A 20,988-nucleotide genomic window follows, 5' to 3' on the forward strand; every position below is an offset into this window, starting at 1 on the left:
ACAGCACCAGAAAACCCTATACGGGGACTTGACCTGGTCATAGAGGTCAAGGAATGTTCCTTTGAGCAAGTGGTTCTTGAGCTGAGACTGTAATTACCCGGGTCAAGACTACGCCATGTGGCGGGAAGGGCTAATAGTAGTGAACAACCTCAGTTCAGGTCTCTGATCTCAGGAGCGTATTTAGTTTAAAAGACAGCACCCTGGAGTGGCACCTGGATGGCTCAGTGTCTGACTTTGGCTCAGGTCATGGTCTCACGGTTTGTGGGCTCGAGCCCTGGGTCAGGATTTTCTCTGTCCCTCCCCCACTCATGTGCACTCTCTCCCTAAATAAACAAACTTAGAAAACAACAAACAACAAGAACAACAACAGTATACTGGGGAGTAAAGACTGCCAGGGTTTGAATCTCAACTCTTACTACCTACTGTGCAAACTTAGGGAAGACATTTTACCTAGCTAAGCCTAATGTGTCTTCTCTGGAAATGGGATGACAACTTATAACACTGTTGTAACGATTAACATAATACTTATACAAGTTATTTCTCATTACAAAGGTTTTGAAGGAAAGGGAAATATCGTACTCTTCTCTGTATCACCAACCTTCAGCTAAAAGGAGGCATTTCGTAATTACTTGCAATTCATTGATTTATATCACGGAAATGATTCTTTTGACCTCAGGGTTAAGGTTCAAACACCTATGAAGTCTACTCGCTAACTAGTTACAGCTTAAGGAAGTCATAAAACCCTCCCCAGTATCTTGGAGGAGCTTGAGGATTTAGGAGAATGAGAAGGAAAGCATTAACAGGTAAGTACTGACTTGGGTTTTACAGGAGGCATTCCAGGAGAGTACAGCCAGGCATTCCAATCAACTTGATTGAGAATATCAACCTGCGAACAGGAAGGGCACCCAGTTTACTACAGAATAGGCTTTTCCATTGGAAACAAAAAGAATCTAAAACAGACTTTTAGGTCCTCAAATCTGTAATTTTGTCTATACTGACATAACTAAAATAAGAAAATTATAATGCATTTCTGAAACATGCTATTGCAGATCTCTCTGAAATATATACACATTAGTTCATGTTGTTGAGATCACATTTTAAATAGGAAAAAATACAATGAAAGGTTCAATCTTACATTCTAGACCAGTACTACTATTAAGTAATTCAAATCAGCCTAACAAATAGCCATTAGATGAAGATATATTGGGCATGAAAAATAAGGAAGTTTTTAAAAGCCAACCTTATCTTTAAAGTGGGAATACAGGAAATCCTTCCAGTCATCAGTGGTTATGCTCTTGTAGGAAAACTTCTCAACATAAGCTTTTAGAAATCCTAGGAAAACCTCTAAGAGTTAAAAAAATAAAAAGAAAAGAGAAAACGAGAAGTTGATTAATGGAAAGGTAACTAATATTTTGGGGGTCCTTAGTGTAGTACTATTAACCATAGAGAACAGAGAATTTTCAGAGAATAGCAAAACCAGTAAGGGCTCCAGTGGTGAAAGAATGTTCAAAAAAGGAGGTAGGACTTAAGCTGGGCCTTGAAAAATAAATGTAATTTAGTGGAAGGGAGAAGAGAAATCCTAATTACAATTAAGAGGAAGATACAATGAAGAAACATAGGGGGCGCCTGGGTGGCTCAGTCGGTTAAGTGTCTGACTTCAGCTCAGGTCATGATGTGAGTTTGAGCCCCGCATGGGGCTCGGAGCCTAGAGCCTGCTTCCTCCCTCTCTGCCCCTCCCCTGCTCACGCTCTTATGCGCACGCTCTCTCTCTCTCTCAAAAATAAATAAATATTAAAAAAAAAAGAAAGAAACATAGAACCCACAACACAAATTCTAAAAGCAATGGCCTCAGTGTGACCCGAAAGGAGAAGAATAATTTGGGACTGGCAGAATGCGTATGGGTGAAGAAGGGCCTTCAAAGTCCATGAGCAAAGGAGAATACCTCAACACCCATTGATAGGGGAAGGTTACATAAACTCAGCACATCTGTGTAATGAACGAGTATGGTGGCATTAAAGAACATTAAGACAGATTTGTATGTTCTGACATGGAAGGATGTCTGTGGAACACTGCTGAATTAAAAAAAAAATGGTAGAACAAATTTTATATATATATATATATATGTATATATACACAATATGATCCATTTTCTATAATTAAAATATATTTGTCTGTTCATTTATACTTAGAAAAGAATCTGGAGCCATGCACACCAAATGGCTAACAGTGGTTAGCTGGGGAGTGGAAAGGGGCTGAGGGACTCTCACAAACTTCTGTACCACATAATTTTTTTTCAATAAGTACATACTATTTTCATAATTTTTAAAATACTGATGTGTTTTCTTTAAAGACAAGCAACACAATTTTACTTAATTTTAAATAAGATTTAATTGTTCTCAAAAAAAAAAAATCAGAAAGTGCCAACTACTTGCCTGGGCCCCCAAGAAGTTGTTCAAGGTAAAAGAGTAAAGCAAAGCCCTTCTCATAGGGAACTGAAGAATATGCTACATCAGGGTCCACATTCGTCAGATCAACCACAAGTTTGGTGTAAGGATGTGTATCTCCAAACGTCTTTATCTGCAAGACACAGAATTCGATGAATGTTCAAATATGAAGACTGGTTACCACCATGCAAGCCCAGAGGCATAACTTTAGTAGGACAGTCTAGAGCTTAAACTGAGAGACTAGAAATTGTAGGGTATGTTAGCATAAATTTCTGGAAGTCTATTAATGGAATGGCTACTTGTGTCATGTTCCATAACATTTCCTGCCCAATAGTGGGTTTTATTCTTATAAAAAACTAGAAAGATGTTTCAATTCCTGGTCAGCAAATTCAACCTTTAGGAGGGAGCACTGAAAAATGACATAAATATACCAAATAAAATTCAAACTAAGTAACTGACTACATTAATTGTAAAGACCCAATGAGGTCCTACTGGTCATGAACATGACCTTACACAGCATAATGATTAGCATGTATCAATAGAATATTATACTAGATCTGCTTAATTTTCCACACCTGTAAAAATGGCTTTCTTGTTGCTACCTAGTAAAGTTAGTTTACAAACTATACTTGAATGCCTGTACAACCTTGGATGAATGCTTTTCACATCATGACTCACTTACTGAATTCTGTAGTTCTCCCCATCCTCCCAGAGCATGAAAATGTCTGAACTTTTCACCAAACAGTCGTCCACAAATGTGGCGTTCCAAGTACACAGTATGTCCTTCGTTTAACCTGAAAAAATTTTTTTGTTGTAAATAAAATAAAAACGGTGACACAGTCGAAAGGAAAGAGCATTTTAATGAACAAAAATTTCCTTCTGGCTTTTCCAGAGTAAAGCATTGTAAAGCACAAACACTACAGTCAAAGCAGATTGCCTAAGTGGCTATTCTGCATTCCATTCAGAACAATGGGAAGCCCAGCCCAGCCGATAGCCTAGGGGAAAATTAAGCCTTGGTTCTTGTTTGACGTGTGTATTAAAATGTGACCATACCAGGAACTAAATAACAAGCATAAGCTGAATACTCCACTCTCCCTAACATTGTGACAAGTGTTGCAGAATTTTTTTTTTACTGTCTATCAAAGAGACGATAACAAAGAACAACAAGATGTTTCCACAAAACAATTCAGAGGGCCAGGAAGTAAGGAAAGAAATTAATAACAAGGACCAATAAAGAAATAATAATAATAGGGGTGCCTGAGTGACTCAGTTGGTTAAGCATCTGACTCTTGGTTTCAGCTTAGGTCACGACCTCACAGTTCGTGAGTTCAAGCCTCATGTCAGGCTCTGCGCTGACAGTATGGAGTCTGCTTGGGATTCTCTCTCCCTCTTTCTCTGCCCTCCACCCCCACCGCATCTTTCTCTCTCTAAATAAAAAAAATAAAAAAAATAAAGAGAAATAATAAAAAAATCTTACCAAAAGTGGTCCCAAGTTTTGTTGGTCACTAGATTTCCTGTCCAACTATGAGATATTTCATGTGCAATAACCTAAAATGGAAATGATTCATAGTAAATAGTGGAAGGGGTTAGGAGTGAAATGGATCACTTTAATGTAAACTCCATAAGTAGGTACTCTAGGTCTTTTAATTCCATGTTCAATTTTTTTTTTTTTTTTTTTAGCATCAGCTGAGATATTCAGGGAGTTAGTTCAGCATATGAATCATAATTTGGCCAAGGACAAAAGTACAGTTTAAAAAATTAGAAACAGGGATGCCTGGGTGGCTCAGTTGGTTAAGCATCCAACTTCGGCTCAGGTCATGATCTCACAGCTCATGGGTTCAAGCCCCGTTGTCAGGCTCTGTACTGACAGCTCAGAGCCCGGAGTCTGCTTTGGATTCTGTGTCTCCCTCTCTCTCTCTCTCTGCCCCTCCCCTGCTTGCGCACTATCTCTGTCTCTCAAACATGAATAAATGTTAAAAAAATAATAATAAATTAGAAACAAAAAACTATTTAGAAAATATTAAGTGGAGATATCACTCCATTAAGACGTATTTCTTAAATGTATGAACATCAGACCATAAAGTTATGAAATCTATTAAATCTAACTGTTAATGTAACAACAATCCCCAAATTATCTTTTATAACCATATCTTCAATGTAATAATACAATGGGTATTTTAGAAAAATCAGTTGACTTAATAGTTCTTGAGGGTAAGACCCTGATAACAAATTTTAACTTACATTGGAGAGTGACTTGTCTCCTGCCTAAAAAAGAAGAAAGTTATCTTAGTATTCAAATTACAGACTATATTTAGAAGGCTGCCTGCATCAGGATGTATTGTGGTATCAGTAGTCCACTGTATTTCTACCATGGCACTCCAAAGGGTATGTACAGAGAAAATTAAACAAAAAATGCAGGACTAAAAAAATAGCGTAATGCTTTCCCTCCCTCATCTCAGGAATTTTTCCAGGACCAGGAAGGCCAGTATACTTATCTCTGATTAACTTTCGGGAAACATGTCTCCTACTTCCATTTTTTATATCTGCCTTAATTTCCCTCATGTACCTTATTCTCTCCTTATTGCCCACAGTGCATTTAAGAAAAGTCTGTAGTGATTTAAAGCAGCTTACAAAGGCATATGAGCTATAGCTATATACTGTAGGTCCAATCCTTCCCTATGCACGGTCAAGTAAGCTTTTGTTTATTTTGTTGTACCAGTACCTCTACACCAAGTGTAAATGGTCTAGTTTCTCTGTCTGGCTGCATCATTCATCAACAGATTATTGTTATACAGCCTTCCCTCCCCCAACGTCCCCGCACACCTTGGACATAATATTCTTTTCTCCCTAAGGGCCAAATTATTTTCTTTTGAAAAATAAGATGATGAAAATAGCCATAATAAGCAATAAAATCAGGAAGGAAGAGGAGTTACATAAATAAGAGAAAATATGTTTTTAAAAAACATATTATTAGGAGTCTAAGGCTCTTCGTGTCTAGCTTTATGTTTGGGGAGAACTCAGTTTCAAAGAAAGAAATATTTATACTTACCAGCAGAGTAGGAGTTACAAAAGTGAGGCAAGGATTTTCCATGCCACCGTAAGGGAAGGATGGTGGCAGGACTAACAGGTCATACTGCCCCCAAACATACGGTCCTCCCAGATCTTCTGCAATTTTAAGCATAGATTCAGTCTGGAAAATTAATGCATATATATTTGTATGTCTTAGTCATCACAATGATGGATTTCTTAAACGTGTATATTGCTTTCTATGAAGGTTATGAGTTAATGATGCTCATTTTAAATGATATTGGCACAAAAAATGCAGCAACTACAAATTCACATAAAATAAGGTGTATTTGATTCTCTTACTACATCACTTAACACCACAACATTTCATCCTTAAAACCTTAAATCTACTGTCTACCACAATTATTAAAAAGGGGAACTAGATGACCAACCTCAGAAAATTCATAAGCAGACTTTTCCACCTGCTCTTTCTCAGACCAAACCAGTGTTCTTGGGCCAATCTTCCTGCAAAATTAAAAAGCTTAATAAGTGAAATTCAAGACAACTTACCTCCCTGGTTCTAGGAAAGAGCTGAAGTACTATACACAAATCCTTGCAGTACTAGTGTGATTTACCATGTGCTTATGGGGAGGAGATGAGGTTAAATGGCTTCTCTGAGATACAAACCTGCTGTTGTATATGCAGCTCTAGAAGGAGGCACAGGCTAAGCCAAATGAAAACTGAGACATAAAGTGCCTTGATTGGCTCTGGTAAGAACTTTGGGGACCTAGTTTCCTCCCACAATCTCACAGCTATAGAAACCCAATCGTGGCTCAGTAAGACGTTATTCCAGAACAGGGGCAGATGTAAACTTTGTTATGCATTTACAGGTTGAACACTCATATAAGAAGAAACAAGTAGAAAAACAAGGAAATCATGTCACATGCTGCAACATGACTGAAACTTGAGGACATTATGCCTAATAAAACAAGCCAGTTACAAAAGAATGAATACTCTAGGATTCCACTCATGAGGTATCTAAAGTAGTCAAATTCATAGAAACAGAGTAGAATGGTAGTTACCAGGGTGTGGAGGGAAATAGAAATGGGAGTTGTTTTCTAAAGGCTATAGAGTCTCAGTTTTGCAAAATGAAACAGTTTTGAAAATCTGTTTCACAATAATGTGGATATACCGAACACTACTGACTACTGAGCTGTACATGTAAAAATGATTAAGATAGTAAATTTTGTGGGGTTTTTTAAACCACAATTTTAAAAAAAAGAAGGACACCTGGGTGACTCGGTCAGTTAAGCTTCTGACTTCGGCTCAGGTCACGATTTCATGGTCCATGAGGTCAGGCCCCGCGTCAGGCTCTGTGTTGACAGCTCGGAACTGGAGCTTGTTTCAGATTCTGTGTCTCCCTCTCTCTCTCTGCCCCTCCCCCATTCACGCTGTACCTCTGTCTCTGTCTCTCTCTCTCAAAAAATAAACATTAAAAAAAAATTTTTTTTTAAAAAGGAAGAAACAAATGGAACTACATATATCATTTATATAGGGCTAGAACTCAAAAATATTTTTTTCATCTATATTTCATCTTAAAAATTTTATGTAGCACCACCAAACCCCGAACAACAAGATTTTGCCTAGGTGTCCCGTCCCAGAGAGGCAGTGGATTCTAGGTTGTTGCTTCTCAAACTTGCATAATGTGCATACAGATGATCTGGGAAGCTTGTTCATCTGCAAACTTTGATTTAGTAGGTCTGGATAGGGCCCAAGAATTTGCATTTCTAACCAACTCCCAGGTGATGCCAAAGCTATTGGTTTCTAGACCACACTGAGTAGAAATGTAACTCACATTATCTAATACATTTAAAGGGAGCCACAAGTATAAGCTGCCTATTTAATTTTCGATTGCCTAGTAGTCGCATTTTTAAAAAAGTGGGGGGCGCCGGGGTGGCTCAGTCGGTTGAGCGTCCGACTTTGGCTCAGGTCATGATCTCGTGGTCTGTGAGTTCGAGCCCCGCGTCGGGCTCTGTGCTGACAGCTCAGAGCCTGGAGCCTGCTTTGGATTCTGTGTCTTTCTCTCTCTCTGCCCTTCCCCTGCTCATGCTCTATCTCTGTCTCTGTCTCTCTCAAAAATAAATGAACATTAAAAAATTAAAAAAAAAAAAAAGGTAAGAGCATGCTCATTCTATAATACTTGGAAAATCTGAAGGGCAACTGGTAAAGACTTTAATTTAAAATTAGTTGCTATTTACATTTTATAATTAGATTTGATTTTTCCAGAGCTGTCAGCTTGGTATCTTGAGAAATGCACAAATGAGCTATTAGTTAATCCTGCCAGAGATTCAAGATGCCTAAAGTTTAACCTTTTCATAAACCTCAAGATTTGTTCGAAAGCTCACCTGCTTTCTAAAGCTCCAACAACTAAAGCGATCAGGTAGCAGGGGATCGGAACCTAAAGGGAGTGAAAAAAAAAAACAAAAAAAAACGAAAAACAATAAAAAACAACCCACACACATGCTCAAATTAGTGCTTAAAAATGTTATAGAGTAAGACAATTCATATTTAAAAGTAAATAAATTGCTTTTCAAATTTCACAGTTCTCATTTTTAGGGGGTCAAATAGTTCAAAATTGTGATGTAAAACATTTCAAAACATCTATTTCTCTTTCAGTTTACTAGGAAGGACAGATTCTGAAATGTGAAAATCATTATTGCACAAGGTCTATTTCAAGCATTTCTCAAAAAAGTAATCTGTAAGAAGGAACTGTGCTTTTTCTCTTAAGTTTTCAGTGTTTTCCTTGATCTAAAACAATATTTTACTTTCTTTTTTAAAACCACTCCTGGTATATTTGAGAGACATATAAAAGAATCCAGCAGTAAGAGGATGCTGAAGGTTTGGGAGCCTGGAATCCCAGATGCTGGTGTAGGAGCAAAACTGTCCGCTGTGGCTCAATTACATGTACTGTGAAGGAGGTCAATTAAAAACAAAAACAAAAACAAACATGCACAGGGCCGCCTGGGTGGCTCAGTTGGTTAAGTGTGAGACTTTGGCTCAGGTCATGATCTCATTGCTCATGGGTTCAAGTCCCGTGTTGGGTTCTGTGCTGACAGCTCAGAGCCTGGAGCCTCCTTTGGATTCTGTGTCTCCCTCTCTCTCTGCCCCTCCCCTGCTCGTGCTCTGTCTCTGTCTCTCTCAAAAATAAATAAACATTAAAAAAAAAAACTAAAAGCACTATGTATAAACACACACACACAATTCATCAAAGGTCAAAGATGCAAGTCAAATTACCAGCTTAAATTACACAGGAATTTTAACTTTAAGAATTGTAACACAGTGTTGTTGGTTTTTTTCTTTTTTTTTTTTTTTTTTTTTTTGGTCTAATATAGCCCTTCCATTTATAAACACTAAATAACCACATGCCTGTACTGTGGTACCAAGGCGGGCAAAAGTGTAACTTAAAATAACAGAAAATCTGCTACTAACTGGGATAAGAGAAAATGGGATCAGGCCATGCTCCCCACTTTGCTTATCCAGCAACCCCTTTCTTTAGTACAACTCTGTAAGTAGAACACACCATTTTATAGGCACAAAAGAAAAAGAAATGAAGAAAAAAGAAGCTGCTTCCTAAATTCTGAAATATTTCAAATGTAATTTTCTCTCTGGATGGGTAAAAGCTATTCGTAGTTCACCACCAATTAAACCAAAAATTTAGACCTAAGAACTTACTTTTTGGCTGAATCTATAGATTTTCCTGCTTGGGTCTTCTGGGTCAGGTGCTTCTCCATCACGAATGGCACTCATAAGTGCCACCAATTCTTTAGGAACAGACACCTAATCAAGAAGAGAAGTCATTTCCAGTTATAAATAAAAGATGCTATGTATCTTAAACTCTGTATGTAAAATAATGTATTGTCCCCTTCTTAACTATGCAATAGACTGTTGGCCAGGTAAGTTTGTACATATCAGGTTTATAAATAAAGCTAGCAATACATAAAACTGGCTTCTTTCAAAACAAATGTGAAGTATCTATCTATCCATTCATCCATCCATATTACAAGCATTAGGTAGAAACTAGTTTAAAATTCTAGCTGTGCTACTTACTAACTGCCTGGACTGCTGGAATCAAGGACTATCCCCTCAGTATTAACGATGGAGGAAACATCCATTCCAAGTTCTAGACTTTCATATTCTTCTTGCATGGCCCAGTATTTAAAGCTATCTCTGGGGCAGATACAGAAGCAGGAGCTCCAGAACCAGTGCTACAACAACCATAATTCTAGCACTGAAAAGCATTTGGGAAATAATTTGGTTCTGCTTCCTCTCTCTATTTAGGCAGTGATGTGTTATACAGATGAGACAACTGAGGTTGTGAGGTCATAAGACTTGCCTCGGGTCATGCAGTTATTAAGTGGTAGAGGAGAGTCTAGAAGCTGAGATTCTTTGCCTCCAAGTATATAGTGTTCTATAGCCCTATACACAGTAGGTGTGGTTTGGTGTGGGATGATCTCAGAATCAAGAAGGCCCCGTTAAGACAGGTTGGTCCTCAATTCTATTTGCTTGGTCCAAATAGGTCTGGCCCGGGAGCTAGTATGTATGTATGAATGTATGTATGTATTTAATATTATTTAGCGCTTATTATTTATTTAGTATGTATTTATTATCATAGCCCTTTCTGAAAAACGATTAGCAGTACCTATGACAAGAACAAGACGGAAATGTATTCAGTAAATCTGCAATATATGCCTGTTAGGATACCTAGATAGAAGTTTACGTGGCTACAGAGCACATTTCTAGAACCTTTAATCCTGCAAATGTTAATTTTTAAAAGTTAAAAGACACTGTCCCCAAGTTCTTGCTTTGAGGTCCTTTATTCTGAATTTCTTTTACAATCAAAATAGTACCCATTTCCTTTTATTATACTTATGTTCAAAACTGCCTTTAAAAGAGAGAGGCAGGGGCACCTGAGTGGCTCTGTCGGTTAAGCGATCGACTTCATCTCAGGTGATGATCTCACGGTTCATGGGTTCATGGGTCTGAGCCCCATGTTGGGCTCTGTGCTGACAGCTCAGAGCCTGGAGCCTGTTTCAGACTCGGTGTTCCCCTGTCTCTCTGCCCTTCCCTCTCTCGCTCTCAAAAATAAATACACATTAAAAAAAATTAAAGAAAAAGAACTTATTTATAAGAGAGATGCAGGGGCACCTGGTTGGCTCAGTCGGTAGAGCATGAGACACTGGATCTCGGGGCTGTAAATTTAAGCCCCATGTTGGATGTAGAGATTATTTAAAAATAAAATCTTGAGAGATGCAAAATGAGGACCCCAGCTTGTTTGGTACATATTTCATATAGAATTTAATTAAGTAAAGTATTACTAACTATAAAAATCCAACTATTTTCTCTGCTTATCATTTCTACCACATTTACTTACATGAGTCATTTAATTTAGTTAATAATTTGTGATACTTACCTCAGCACTATAGGTTGATTTCACAGAAGGAGTGTCCTGGCAAGGAAGAATTGCTCTGCAGTGGATGGCCTGGGGGGGGGGGGGGGGGGGGGAGGGGAAGAAAGAGAAAGCTATTCCCATTTCTTATAAATCAAGTCATTAAGAAATCATTAAAATTGCAGCACTGTCCTTAGACACATTCTTTTTAAAAGTATGTCTCACACTTGCTCAGATCTATTGAAGTAGCAAAAACAGACTTGTGGACAAAAAAGTTTGATTTTCCATTTTAATGTATGGTCAATCGTCACATTTCAGTTGAAGCAGGAAGCAACCTTAAACATTGTTTCCTACTCTCTACTTAGAGTAACAGTAGTGCCCAGTGAGAAGCTGTTAGGGACCCTGAGAAAAAAAGGCTCGTTGGTGAAATAAAATGGCAAACCATGCATTCTACATCCCTGTCTTAATGAGTCTTTTGGAACATAGCCTCCTGAAGACTCTGAAAAGACCTACAATAAAGAAACCTGTTTGAATTCTTACAATTGTTTTTGACAGGGAACTATTTTTCTCTGGTCAGTTATTAACATCTCATGGGACGTCTGTGTTCTGAGGAAAACAGCTTGGGGAATGTCGCTAGAGTCTTGACATTTCAATTTTGCAGCAAACTTGGAAAGTAAAAACGAAGATGAAAAGGAGAAAGAACAGTCTTCCTCAATACCATCTAGACAGATTCATTCGCATGAGATGCAGTGTTTTTCTGCTTCCCCATCCATCTGTCACGAGTGCCGGTTCCATCAAGAAGAATGGCCAGAGTACCCATGATTTTGTACCCTGGCCGACAAACAACTCTGGACTGACTGCTGGTGAGCAAAGCAGCCCCAGCCTCCTTGAGACAGTCCCCTGAGCTTAAAGGAGCACGGACACTAACATCTCTGTCTGAACTTATTACAGATCCTAGACATACTTGCTGCCACTGCACGCTTCCTTACAACCCCCAAACTCTAGCCCTTTTCACTTCCTATCTAATAGATTCTCCAAGGACATGGGACCCTAAATGACTTCTACCTGGATTAAGTAAGACTAGAAGAACCACCTGATTCTCCGAAAACAGGCCTCTAAGACCATGTCTTTGGAGTTCCTTAACGATCTCTAGTTGGTGGCTCAGCAGCACCAAAGTGGTTTTGACAAGTGTCTCACTGGAAAAGCCCACACCCAGGCACACGTGCGGAGGGCAACCGTAGCAAACTTGTCGAACAAAATCACATCCAGCTTCCCCATTAACCGCAGTCATTTCTTAATTTAACTGCAAGCTCTTTCCTGTATTTCAAACACTGTTGCCAATATGAAGTGGAATACCATATTCAAAATTCACATTCTTGTGACTCTCAAATCTTGCACATGTTGCCAACTTTAGATTATGGACATTCTAAAAGAAGTACTGACTGAAAATCAGATGTTTCTAAGACAGCACTCAACTTGTACACTCGTGCCTAGAAAACTGTATCTCTTTCAGATTACTGAACTAAGGGTTTCTTGGATTAAAAAGGTATTCCAATTGCCAATAGAAAGTAAACATGTCTATTCTGTGTTCCACTATTGCTTCTTTTTTAATAGACTTGTATTCAAATTTGAGCCTAACATAGTATCTATCCCAGAGGAATACTGAGAGGATTAAGTATGTAACACAGTACGTAACACAAACACAAACCTCCCTCTCTGTAACTATTTTTTTCCCCTTCCCTCCCCCCCCCATGGTCTTCTGTTAAGTTTCTCAAGATCCACATATGAGTGAAAACATATGATACCTGTCCTTGTCTGACTGACTTATTTCACTCAGCATAATACCTTCCAGTTCCATCCACATTCTTAGTTTTTAAAGAGAAATAGTTTAAGTCGTGTCATTTTAACAGTATTTTAATATATTTACAAAACATATACAGTTGTAAATGTGTAAGAAAGATCTGGAATAGATGCAAACCTAACTCAGTGGTGGTTACTTCTGGGCAATGATGTCTGCAGAAGACTGAAAAATCTGATCTTTCGCTTTCCATTTATAATTAACATTTTTCATAACCAGTACATATCACTTTTGCCTTATTAATTTTTTCCTTTCTATTTTATTACCATTTCTTGAGTGCCCACTCAAGAATGCCAAGTTCTATGCCAGGTGCTGGGGACAAAAATATACATATGACCTAGATAGTCTACTTCAAAGGGACATGATTTCAAACTGAAGGGAGTTTCTTTTTAAAAGTAATATATGAATGTGTTAATAATGAGAGATATCAATGAAGATACATATTGTTGTTATAACATACATTAAAATGCTATCTTAGGTGAGACCTGAAACCACTGTCCACTTTGCTTCATTGAACTGAATGTGCTGGGAATTCTATGTATAATGAATCGTTCCAGATCTCTTTTACCTGGCACTGACTAAAGAGATATGGGTGTTCCTTCCCAGAAGTTTGTTCAGGAGTGAGCCACTGAAGAGCAGAAGACTTTGGAGATGTCTCAAAAGAAATTTCTATAACGACTTCTTGATTTCTGTATGCAACAAACAAATACATTAGTAGCATATAATTCAATCTAACTAAAGTTTGGGTTCATAATACACAGAGTATATACTATAAATAATATTTTACAAGGTCTCGTGACTGATGGAGCATAAGCTCTAGAATGCTGCCTCCTAACTAGGTCAAGTTTGCCTCTCACGTTCTTACCTGAATGCCAGCTTCCGGGTCCTTTTCACTCCACCATGCTAACTGCTTACGAAGATGTAACAGGAACAGGAACTAATATTCGTGGAGTACACTACTGATTGTCACACACTTGCACTTGTGGTATCATGTAATCTTTTATGATAATGGGAAAGTGGAAGAAATAATTTTGGAACCGTGACTACTCCAGCAGTGGATGCCACAGCACGACACAGAGTTGTACTGGCCTGCAAACTTACCAGACAGGTCGACACTGAGAAGAAGCATTTAGAAACTTGGAGTCATTTTTACATCTGCTGAATCTAGTAATCAAAAATGTGTGCTTGCTTTTAATCTCTTCTTCCTAGCAATTCATCTTTATTGCATTTTATAAAAGAATCAGCCTGTGACAGATTGGAAATACCAAGAACTGGCCCTTTACCTCAGTTTGAGCAGCACTCATCATGAGGAAATAGTAAGAGTTGTGGAGACCGGCAGCCATGCCTGTGTTTGAATCCTGAATCTACAACCTACTGGTTCAGGGAACTTGGGCAAGTTATTCAACCACCCTCTGCCATAGTTCTTTATCTGCAGAAAGAGGTCAATGATATCTACCTGACAAGTTACATGTGGTTGTTTCTTTTTCTTAAACAGGAAGAGGAGGCATGAAAATACTGGCCACTGGAAGGTGAGGGTAGATCACTCTTGTTTTAGGCCAATGGTTTTCCACCCTTTCTCCCCTTCCCAATTTACCAAGGAGTGGGATACACCCTTGATATGACAACTGTGGCTGCCACTTTCTTGAATAAGTTATTTTATTTCTCTGAGGTTCCCTTTCCTCATTTGTAAAATGGAAATCACACCACAACGGTTATTGTAAGGATTAGATAAATTATGTAAATTCGGTAAGTTAGATAAATGTATTTAAAGCATTATCTCAAGACTGGTATACAGAAACGGTTCTATGTTTGTCATTGCCATTATTCCATTAATAAAAGTGGCTGGCCTCTGGGGAAAAGGTGAAAAATGTGCAGCTTGTAAAAGTTTCCCAGGTGATCCTGAAATGCCTCCTTAAGATGGCATGCTCCCATCATCACTCTAGGTATTAGTAAAATGATCAGTAAAGAAGTAACAGTTAGCAAAACTCCTATTCTTCAGGATTTTGTACAATGAGTTTCTTTAGTATCTTAAGAACATATAACTTTTGCCATAAACTTCAATCTGAGGAGATCAGTAAGAGCACCAGTTACTACCTATAGTCAAACTAGAAATAGGAAAGGAAAATTGTTTACATTAAAAATACTTTTTCTCTATTATTTAGCTATGTAAAAGAGAAAGATAATAGCATGCATACTTGCTCAGAGCAATAGGAAGAGAGATTTCCATTGGTGATCCTCTGTAACTTTGTCTTTCTCCAAGAGCATATTTAACGTCTTGTCCATTGATGACCACTTTTTCTATCGTGAGGTCCTTTGTATCCAAAATCTAGAATTAAATTAGTGTTTTTAAGTGATAAGAAAATTGTTTTATATGCACCAGAGAAAACTAATATTAGTTATGGGTTAACTATAATGATTACAGAGTAGAACTAGTTGCTCATAGAGAGTAAAATACAGAGTGAAATTACAAGAATTAAGAAGTCAAAAGTTAGTGTAGGTCCTGTCTCTTGGGGCTCTAAGCTTCCTGAAAAATTTTTGGTTCTAAAGTTTGCATATATATCATTAGGTAATTCCGGGATAGTCCCACAAATTTGAGGTTTTAAGTGGAAGTCAAATCTAATTTAAAATGCCTTTGTTCCTATCTCCTAAAACTTAACTTTCCTGTTATGAAAAACATTCACCTCGAACTTAAAAGTTTCTTTCATCACCACTCCTTGATGTATCTCACCATGTATTTCTTCCTGAAATTCCAACTCCTATGTACTTGCATCTATCCCAAAATTAAAAGAAACCCTGGCACTTGCTGGGCAAATACGCAGGCTGTATACTGCCATTATGTACCTTGAAAAAGCCCAACCTGGGCGGCAGGGGGGGCAGCTCCTACCACATGACCCACCGAGGACTGGGAGAGGGTGTCTACTTGCCGTGGCCCATCAAGGACAACTGCATGGGGCAGGAAAGGAGTGGCAGCAGGTGTCTGAGTGCTTTCCATCCCCATAATCCTCCATCTGAGCCCTAGAGACCATACCTTTCATCATCTCTCTCTTGCTCTAGAATCTTCAACCTTCCTATGCCACAAGACTGTTTCCAAACAACCTGAACAAGTCTCCCAATGTTACTTTTTAAACTTCACTTGATCAATCTGCCCTGATACCTATTCATTTGTCTCCTTCCTTTCTTTTTTTAAAGTTTATTTATTTTGAGAGAAAGAGAGATCGGCAAAGAACATGCACACCCACAGGCGAGAGCCTGAGCAGGGGAAGACAGAGAGAGAGAGACAGAATCCTAAGCAGGCTCCGCATTGTCAGCACACAGCCTGACATGGGGCTCAAACTCACAGACCCTGAGATCATGACCTGAGCTGAAATCGTGAGTCGGACACAACCTACCGAGCCACCCAGGCACCCCTGTCTCCTTCCATTCTTAAACTCTATGGGCAACCTATGGCTGCTATTTCCTCTTCCTCATCAATCTCTCCTCCTTTTTTCCTTTCTCCCTCTTCAGTCTGGCTTCTCCATCCTCTGCTACTGAGAGGGCAGGGCACTCCTCCTGATCGAGAGGTCTTTTCTGCTCTGTAATCTGGACCCCCATCCACTCATAGCCCTTATGGGCCACCTCATCTGTTCGAAGTCCTTTCCTTGGCTTCTTTGAGTTTAAACATGAATGGTTTTCCTCTTTGTCTAATGCCATTTCCTCCACCTCCTTTCTAGCTCCTCAAAATGGATATGTCTCAATGTTCTAGCTTTGATCCCTAGATTTTCTTACCATATTCGTCACTCTCTCATTCTCACTCATCCCGTGTCATCAACCAATACCTCTGTGCTGATGACTACAGTCTGTTTCTACAGTTGTTACCTCTTCCCCAGGACTGCTGCTCGGTTTCTTAGTTGCCTGCTTGACATTTCCATGGGAAATATTGCCTCATATTCAGTGGGCTTCTCAAAATTCCAAAAATGAAGCTACCTGGATGTCCCTGAAATCAGTTCTCTCCCTTTATTTCTGTTCTGTTAACAGAATCCTCAAGGTACCTAAGGTTTGAGACATTCAAATAATCCACAATTGATCCCACTTCCCAATCCCCCATAGCCAATTAACAAATTTTTCTTTCATGCCGTCCTCATCCTTTCTTCTCTGTCCTTCTACCACCACTGTAGGCCAGACCCTGCCTTAGAACCACCTGCGGTCTGATCTCCCTACCTCTGGCATCTTTTTACTGAAATCTGGCTGCAGTAGCATGGGGAGTTAGAGGACCAGCTGCTTCTCTTTCAAGTTGGTTAACTGAACTATAAACTCAGGAAAAGTCACAAGGGCAGTTGTTAATTTGATTCCTACCTCTCTAGAGTCAATGATACTTGGTTGGAAAAAAATCTCCATTCTGGTTTGATCTTTTTCTAAAGCAGCCATATTTGTTAGGGGAGCCACCTGTTTTCCTGCTAATAGGTAATTATTCCTTTTGGGTTACTTTCTTCTGGGGGCACCTCAACCATCACCCTTACTCTAAATTAGTAGAACTGACTTATCTTCTTGCACTTGCATATTCAGAATATTTGGTTTTATTAGATTTATATCTTATTGAGAATGAGAGGGTTACTCCTTTGTGCCTTCCTATTCCAGTACCTATTTCTGGCTATCTGATTTATTTTAAAAACTTAATTTGAATATCTATGTATATAACTACTCATGTTTACACGACTTTCATAACCAAAAGGATGACTCAACTGGCTCATTTCCCAGAGGAACATATTCTATTGTCTGTATTGCCTAAACTTTTCAAATCTATTCAGAATCAGAGAGTCAGATTACTGTTATGACTATTTTTTTAATCTTTTTCATATCCTCTGAACTTAATACAGTAGTTGGTCCAAATCTCTCCTATAGCATTTATTGTACCATATTATATTGCTATGTTTTCTCTACTAGCTTGAGGGTTCTTAAAAAGACAAAAACCTTCTTAGGTTTGCATTCCCAGAGTTCAGCACAGTACCTGAAAAGTAGTAGGTATCAGTTGATATCAGCATGAAGCAAGTGCTGAGCCAAGAGACAATAGAAAACGCAGTGGTTACGCTATATATCTCAAGTCTTAACCTCAGCTATCATTCTCAAATTAAGAAATCCCCCTTCAAATTTCACTAATAAACGTTATTAAACAATTGATCAAAAATAGTAATAGGGACAAAAAGGAAACTGGATAGTTGAAAAGCTGGAAATAGTACTTTTCAATAAAGTTTTACTGAACACCAACTGTGTATAAGACCAAGATACCCACATGCAGTTGTAAGAAACAGACCTACTAATGGTAGGAAGTTACTAGGAAGTTACTAATTTACTATATCTCACAGTATCCTCTTTGAATAACACCCCCAAAACCAGCTGGCTAGATGCCATGGAATATATAACCAATTCCCTTTTTGCACAGGCTGCTGGGAAGCTCCATGTTAAACCTCGCAACCCACTTCTCTTTTTTTAGGACTTTGTGCCATACATTTGGTTTCCCTACCCTTATTCTCTCTTCCTCCAAATTCTTTAAAAAAATTTTTTTTAATGTTTGTTTATTTGAGAGAGAGAGACAGAGCGTGAGTGGGGAAGGGGCAGAGAGAGAGGGAGACACAGAATCCAAAGCAGGCTTCAGGCTCTGAGCTGTCAGCACACAGCCCGATGGGGGGCCCAAACCTACAAACCGCGAGATCATGACCTGAGCTGAAGTCTCATGCTTAACTAACTGAGCCACCCACGTGCCCCTCTCTTCCTCCAAATTCTTAAAGTATTTTTAATCTTATAATATTGTATATGTTTTTTTAAAGCAAGCTCAAATTCTTTCTTCAACAAAGCATGGCTCTAAATTAAAAAGCTTTATGGGGCGCCTGGGTGGCTCAGTTGGTTAAGCACCGGACTTTGGCTCAGGTCATGATCTCATAGTTTGTGAATTTGAGCCCCGCAGCAGGCTCTCTGCTAACAGTTCAGAGGCTGCTTTGGATTCTGTGTCTCTCTCTCTTCCCTTCCCCTGCTCACGCACATGTTCTTTCTCTCTCTCAAAAATGAATAAACATGAAAAAAATTAAGTTAAAAAGCTTTATGCCTCAGTATTATGTCTCTACATTTTCTATTTGTTATTTGCAGGATGCTATAACAAAAAAAGCATGGGGTTATTGTTAAAACCAAAACTAAAACAACACCTTGATTTGATTCCCAGCTCAGCTATTTACTTAGTGAAGACAGGAGGGTTTGCAGTCAGAAAGATCTGTGTTCACATCCTGGCTTCTGCAACTTACGAGTGAATGATCTTGGTCAAGACATTGAAAACTCTTTGAGCCATCAACTGACAGAACACCTAAAAAAATTGAGAAGTTTAATACAAGAAACAAATGCTTGGAAGTTATCACAAATGAGTATTAAACTTCAGTGCAAATAACCCAAAACTTCAGAAGGATTTTCAGAAAAGCTGGGATTTAGTCCTAGCAGGGTTCCTTCAACATTCCCAGCATCAAGGACTCCAAGAATGAAGTGAGAAAGGACACTTGATGTCCTCACCCAGCACTGCCACTGGGTCCTCTCTATTGGTGGTGGTGAGGATGAGGTCCTCTCACCTTCAAGATACACTTAGCACATTTTTAGTGCAGCCCATGTAAACTTTAGGCACTGCTTTCTAATTGAATTCATCCATTAGTTCATCAAACTAACAACACGTCCTCTACCTGCCAGGTGCTATACTAAGAACCTGAGATACAAAGAGCCATGAAACACAGAACTACCTTCAAGAGCCTGTAATCTAGCAGAGGAAAGATGCTAATGTTGAATAAATAAAACCAAACTCTTGGCCTCAAGTTGTTGTGATAAATAAGCAAATTACAAACAGATGCCACTGTATACAACTAAACTTCCTTGCATAAAATCTAACATTATAATTCTAGGCTCTAATTTACTAAACAGACATGCCAGCCAGACATCCTGATTTAAAAACCTTACTTCTCTCAAGATTTGGGGAATTAAGAAAACAATGAGCAAGTTTTTAGATTGGAACATTGAATGTACATTCTTTTCCAAATTGAAGCATCCTGTCTTGTGCTTCCTCAAGGATCAGAGTTCAGTCTTCATTTTTACAAAACAGGTGAGAGTGCAAGGTCGTATTAAGCAGTGATAAACTATCAAAATCTACTTTCTTTTAATAAAAAGAGAGATTGCATTGAAGTGGCCAATCCTACCAGGGCAAAGCTGCCTGCAATAAAAGATAGCATGGTACTTCAGGCAGAACAAAGTACAACCTACAAGGAAATAGATATCTTCTTGCCTGTGATATTAATTTTCTTCCTTGTAGTATTTTTGGTGACTATCAATATATAGAGGAGTCCACCTACTTTTCAAATCAGAATCAGTCTAGCAAGATGGTAAAGGACAAAGAGTAGGTTACCTGCTACATTAGTTCATATTAACAAACTCAAAACACAGGCCTATTACACAAACAGGAGTCATGAGAACCACCAATTCTTATCTAAACTTATAATTATACCCAACTAATTGACCCCATTAATTTCCCACCATCAAGCCTAAAACATATGGTGATCAGGTTGCTTAATGCTGTGCTTTAGTAGATGCCACAATACTCTATGCAAAATACACTGGGCCTGGCATTTTAAACCCTTGTCCCTCTTATTTCTAAAATGCTCACCTATGAAATTCTTCAGGTGAAAGGTACAATCCAAATACTATCACTTTGAGTAAGAACACTGAAAACAAGTTATGTTGTACACATAAAATAATTTAATCATGCTCCATAAATCTAAACAAACTTTTCATCACTCAAGTGGCTAGAGATCTTGTGAAAGTACATTACTTTCTAAGAAGCGCAATAATTACTCGCTCCTTGGAACCAACTATAATACACTGCATTGAGATACGCTTGGAAAGCCTGAATGGCCCAACGGTCCTTAAATTATTTGAAGAGAAGGGCAATAAGAATCAAAGGTAGAAGGACCATGACCCTGGAGAAAAAGAGCTGCATCTAGAGTTAGCAGAGACTGGAAATACCAAAGCAGTAGGGATAGACGGGTCTGGAGCTGGAAATCCTAAGGGATTTGAGAAACACTGGTAGGGAGGCTGAGGAAAGACTACGATAGGTCGATGGGTCCCGTCCTGCAGACGTGCAGGTTGAAATAAGGTGCCTGGGAGCAAAGGATCAGCATCCGCAGGACATCGGGTGTGAGACTTAGATGAGACTGTGGACTGAGGAAGGTGCGCTG

The 20,988-nt window shown here is 38.7% G+C and overlaps 1 protein-coding gene across 1 annotated transcript in view; it reads right to left on the reverse strand.

The window, feature by feature from the left end:
• The window catches only part of LTA4H (leukotriene A4 hydrolase), a 33,636-nt gene that overhangs the window by 11,945 nt on the left and 703 nt on the right, over nucleotides 1–20,988 (reverse strand). Inside the window, exons 2-14 of the mRNA XM_047066000.1 lie at nucleotides 14,950–15,080; nucleotides 13,323–13,443; nucleotides 10,921–10,989; nucleotides 9,183–9,287; nucleotides 7,856–7,908; nucleotides 5,903–5,975; nucleotides 5,494–5,634; nucleotides 4,686–4,709; nucleotides 3,922–3,992; nucleotides 3,127–3,238; nucleotides 2,433–2,577; nucleotides 1,241–1,344; nucleotides 816–886 (exon numbers count right to left, since the gene is read on the reverse strand). Of these exons, the coding sequence (XP_046921956.1) occupies nucleotides 816–886; nucleotides 1,241–1,344; nucleotides 2,433–2,577; nucleotides 3,127–3,238; nucleotides 3,922–3,992; nucleotides 4,686–4,709; nucleotides 5,494–5,634; nucleotides 5,903–5,975; nucleotides 7,856–7,908; nucleotides 9,183–9,287; nucleotides 10,921–10,989; nucleotides 13,323–13,443; nucleotides 14,950–15,080 (1,220 nt within the window). The remainder of the gene's footprint in view (nucleotides 1–815; nucleotides 887–1,240; nucleotides 1,345–2,432; nucleotides 2,578–3,126; nucleotides 3,239–3,921; nucleotides 3,993–4,685; nucleotides 4,710–5,493; nucleotides 5,635–5,902; nucleotides 5,976–7,855; nucleotides 7,909–9,182; nucleotides 9,288–10,920; nucleotides 10,990–13,322; nucleotides 13,444–14,949; nucleotides 15,081–20,988) is intronic.

Source organism: Lynx rufus, unplaced genomic scaffold (genome assembly GCF_022079265.1).
Source record: "Lynx rufus isolate CCGP_SWC_20201006 ecotype Redwood Valley unplaced genomic scaffold, mLynRuf1.p SCAF_7, whole genome shotgun sequence".
Classification (NCBI taxonomy): domain Eukaryota; kingdom Metazoa; phylum Chordata; class Mammalia; order Carnivora; family Felidae; genus Lynx; species Lynx rufus.